This window comes from Scardinius erythrophthalmus, assembly GCF_964197995.2.
Source record: "Scardinius erythrophthalmus genome assembly, chromosome: 13".
NCBI lineage: Eukaryota > Metazoa > Chordata > Actinopteri > Cypriniformes > Leuciscidae > Scardinius > Scardinius erythrophthalmus.
Window position 1 is genome coordinate 19,751,782 of NC_138233.1, and position 4,701 is coordinate 19,756,482.

General features: G+C 39.6%; 1 protein-coding gene across 1 annotated transcript; it reads left to right on the forward strand.

Annotated features, from left to right (window-relative positions):
* Positions 1–2,558: 2,558 nt before the first annotated feature.
* sox3 (SRY-box transcription factor 3) lies at positions 2,559–4,267 on the forward strand. Its single transcript, XM_081382816.1, has one exon. It carries the CDS (start codon positions 2,734–2,736, stop codon positions 3,631–3,633), a length of 900 nt encoding a protein of 299 aa, XP_081238942.1. The 5' UTR covers positions 2,559–2,733; the 3' UTR covers positions 3,634–4,267.
* Positions 4,268–4,701: the final 434 nt, after the last annotated feature.

Consider the following 4,701-nt stretch of genomic DNA (forward strand, 5'->3'; position numbering starts at 1 on the left):
GTTAAAGTTGAGCTAATTAACAAGTGAACAGCCTACACGGGTTCGAGAAAAAAAAAAACTACACGGTGATAAAGAAGTCCTGGTGATTTGTTATGGTATTGTGGGTCTCTCCATAGTTCATCACGACAGAACGAGTTGTTAAAACGTTCAGCTAATAAAAACTATCTTAATTTCTCAGGTCCGACATGTGACATATTAGGCAATAATTAACTGTAATTTATTAATTTTCCACCTTTCAATAAAAAAAGGTTAATACTTTTAGATGTTTGCATTTGCTGTTAATTTTTGAGTGTTAATTAAGATATAATGGATTGTATTTATCTGCTGCACAGTGGCAGTTTTAGTCTAGCCTATTCTGGTCATTTGAACAGTCGCTATTGCCTACTACACTAATGGACAATTCACTGCCACCATCATACACTTGAGTGATTTTCGGAAGCCTTCGGAGCTCAATGATGTTGAACACTGGAAGGCTTTCCTGGTGGTCCTCGGCCTTAGCTCACGTTAATTAGGAAATTTGGAGAACAGAAGCCATCATTACCGAGCTCCGGGTAACTGGGAGTTTTCCTATTCCCGCTGTCTCCATACATTTCCATAAGCAGATTACAAGAGGATATGTTCCTGAAACCACTCGGATAAATCACCGGTTTCGTGGAATAAGTCTCTAATTAGAACTTTTGTCATATAAGGGCTGGTGCACTGCTATTCATATTAATGTAAAGTAACTAATGATGTTCCAAATTACACATTTACTTTATCTCTCTAATGAAACTGAAAGCGACTGAAAAACAAAAGATCCACTGATTTCCCCATTTTTGGATATGCTATGCTGTTTCTCCATGATCATTTTTCAGTGAAAATGTGTTTATTTAGCCTTCTAATCACAAATGCTAGCTACTAGTGTTTTATTTGACGTGACAAATTAACCTGCCTACCCAAAATCGTATTTATAATTGGGCAATGTTTTATTAATTGTTTTCTCTATATCAAATTAGTAACCCGATCGCTCTTTTAAATTGCATATCATGAATTATGCTATAATGCTTTTCATATGTAAACATCGGGCCTGAATAACTGCATTGAATAGGCCTAACAACACTTGCACTTGTTAAGACCAGTTTGAAAAGTAAATAACAGAGACATGTTGGTGTCCGTGTCCAAATCGGTCACACACGGTGAAACTTCTCTAAATGGTTGAGTCGTTAGCGTGTGGTGTTAAAAGCCCATCGTGAATATTCAGTGCTGTAATCGTTCAGTCTCAGTGGCGATGAATGTGTTAATGTCGATGTTCTTCTCGATGGACGGTGTGCTAATAGGCTACTGACCCTTTCGAAGGTGTCATTTCTCCCCGGGAGACTGAAAACCTCTCCCAACCCAACACGTCTTACTACTCGAGTCATTTGTAAATCACATAGCCGATAAAACGCGCAATGTTTGCGATTAGCAAAAATAAATAGGCCTAATTAACATACATTCCAAATTGTCGTGGCAGTTCTAAAAAGTAATTTATAGAGTTGTAGCAGTATCAGTTAGTCTAGTTTTGCTTCAGAACATTACAAAATTCATCCACAGGGGGGCGTTACTGTATTATTTTTGTATTTGCACTTCATTTGTAGACACTTGGCAAGAATTGCGACGTGTGTTTTTAAAACTCAAAACTATTTTGTTTTTGTTATTTGTTTTTAAATTAAAATCAGATTGCCGTTATTTTCAGCTCAACCTGTAAACCTGCAGTAGGCTAGGCTACTAATGAGATGTCAAATAAAAGTTAGAATAAATTGAGACTATGTAAATAGCTTCTTCAATAGTTTATTATAATATTTATTATAGTTGAGTAATTTTACAAGTGTTAAAATCGTCCTTTTAATCAATGTCAGTTTTAAGAGCTTTATTAACTCTGTGTTAGAGGTGAGCATAAGTTGGCCAACCAAAACCCAAGCTTGCATTAGCTCATGATGTCGCTTAAGATCGAACTTTGAATTAAATTATTTGATTCTTATTATTTGTGTAATTACTAATTATTATTGACTTTGTCGTGTCAGTGTAAGGCAAAGTTTAGGCTACAGTATAGGCTACGTTTGATTTCATTAAGTAGGCTAGAATCTAACCTGATTCTTGCCTTTATTTTTAATAAATAAATTAAACATGCTTCTTCTTTTTTCTTTTCTTTTTTTTTTTACGTTGAACAGTTTCCGCATTTTCCGTATGAAAGTTTGGAATTCAAAATATGTATTTAACCCTACCGGTAGGCTACAAAATTAATGTAAGGAAGGCTAACATTTTCCATTAAATAACGACCGCTTTAAAATAATATTTGCAAAGTGATTACTATTGTCAAAGTGCAAAGATGCCACTTATGTATTTTATCCCACTTAAAGTGCATCCCGAAACACAGCGGTGCCCGGACAACGCGCTGCTTGGATGGCGGAGTGTGATGCGCTCTCTGATTGGTCGGCGCTGAGCTCATTGTTATGCTGTCAATCCAAATCACATGGCCGAGCCTCTATTAACAGCTGAGCTTAGCGCACAACTTTTCAGAGTTCCGTGGCAGAGCAGAGTGAGACACACCGGACTGCTGTGGAGACATTTGAAACTTGAGTTCGGTGCTTATGTGACTTGAGTTTTTGCTTTCTGAACTTTTGACTGACTACCGACTACTTTATTTTGTGAGACTCTTTAAATTTCAGCGTTGTCTTTCGAGTGCTTTTAAAGCACCACTTTTAAGTAGTTCGAATGTATAACATGATGGAAACCGAGATTAAAAGCCCCCTTCCGCAGTCCAACACGGGCTCGGCGGCGGGCGGCAAAAACAACAGTGCCAACGACCAGGACCGGGTGAAGCGGCCTATGAATGCTTTCATGGTGTGGTCTCGCGGTCAGCGGAGGAAGATGGCACAGGAGAACCCTAAAATGCACAACTCTGAGATCAGCAAGCGCCTTGGTGCTGACTGGAAACTTTTGACTGACGCCGAGAAGAGACCCTTCATTGACGAGGCCAAGCGGTTACGAGCCATGCACATGAAGGAGCACCCGGATTACAAATACCGTCCCCGCAGGAAGACCAAGACCCTGCTGAAGAAAGACAAGTATTCCTTGCCCGGAGGACTCTTGGCGCCCGGTGCCAACGCTGTCAACAGTGCCGTCTCAGTGGGCCAGCGGATGGACTACACGCACATGAACGGCTGGACGAACAGCGCGTACTCCCTCATGCAGGACCAGCTGGCCTACACTCAGCATCCCAGCATGAACAGCCCCCAGATTCAGCAGATGCACCGGTACGACATGGCGGGACTTCAGTACCCGATGATGTCCACGGCCCAGACCTACATGAACGCGGCGTCCACATACAGCATGTCACCAGCGTACACGCAGCAAACTTCCAGTGCAATGGGTTTGGGCTCCATGGCTTCAGTGTGCAAGACGGAACCCAGCTCTCCTCCACCGGCCATAACCTCTCACTCTCAGCGTGCCTGTTTGGGAGACCTGAGGGATATGATAAGCATGTACCTGCCGCCCGGAGGAGACAGCGCCGAGCACTCCAGTCTACAGACCAGTCGGTTACACAGCGTTCATCCGCACTATCAAAGCGCAGGGACTGGCGTGAACGGAACGCTACCCCTAACCCACATTTGAAAGACTCCTAAAAAAGACTAAGTACTTCGGATACTTGAACATTTTGGTTTGCAAAAAGAATCGAAGTTCAATTTCGTTTTTGAAAAAATAAACTATTTTTAATCTCAATGAGTTGTCCGTTTGAACGCATTTTATGACGACATATCTGGGACTTCAGAATAATTGCAGAGGAGCTTTTGTCATAAGCTGTAAAGCAATCAACGTCTGTAGAAGAATATTGGACTTCTGACTTATTTGCCGCCAGAGTTTGTCTTTATGAAAAAGACACGTGGCTTCGTGAAGAGGCTGTATTTCAAAAACAAAACAAAAAAGAAAGAAAAAATGGAGGGAGAGAGTTCACTCATAAATGTTTACACTTATTTTTAGAATGTCGATTTTGTCCAAATCTGTGTAGTCTTTTTGTTGTTCATTTATGAACTAGGTTTTATTGAAATGAAATACTGTGCTGGTCGCAAGCGCAAAGTTTGTTTTATTTATAGTGAGTTTTTTTTTTTAAAAGCTTGTGAACCACTGTACGTCTTTGCTGAAATGTTCCACTCTTGTTTTGTGAATCTTCCTTTTTGTGATGTTATGACAGTATCATGTTAATCCATTGTGTGGGACTGAGAGTTTTATTTAAACTGACGTTTCTACTTAAGACTAAATGAATAAATTTGTTTTACAAAAAAGTTTATGACTAGATATCAATTTTTTTTTTTTTTTACTTCAGGTTTTAATTTGGTTGTTCAAATCGTATGTCTATCTGGAAACCAGTGACTTTGTCAAATTCGCTTGAACCCAAATGTGGTAATTTGAGGAGATCGGTTAATTGAAGAGTAAATTTGCGAATTCAGACACGCTCGCTACCAAGCAGATGTTAATACGCGTGAGTTGGTTTTAAACATTCTCATCAAACAGCAAATAGCATATTTGTATGCCTCTTAAATGCTTAGAAATACAATTGTTCTGTAAATGACTCTATAAATATTATTCTATAAGTGAATAGGCTAATTCATATATCTTCCTAAATACCGGATAGCTTTTCCCCCGAAAGTATCAACTGTGTATATTATAGCCTTAGTCCCAATA

What these genes read in the sequence shown, in the direction of transcription:
- sox3 (XM_081382816.1), top strand. Translation starts at nt 2,734, where the DNA reads ATGTATAACATGATGGAAACCGAGATTAAAAGCCCCCTTCCGCAGTCC.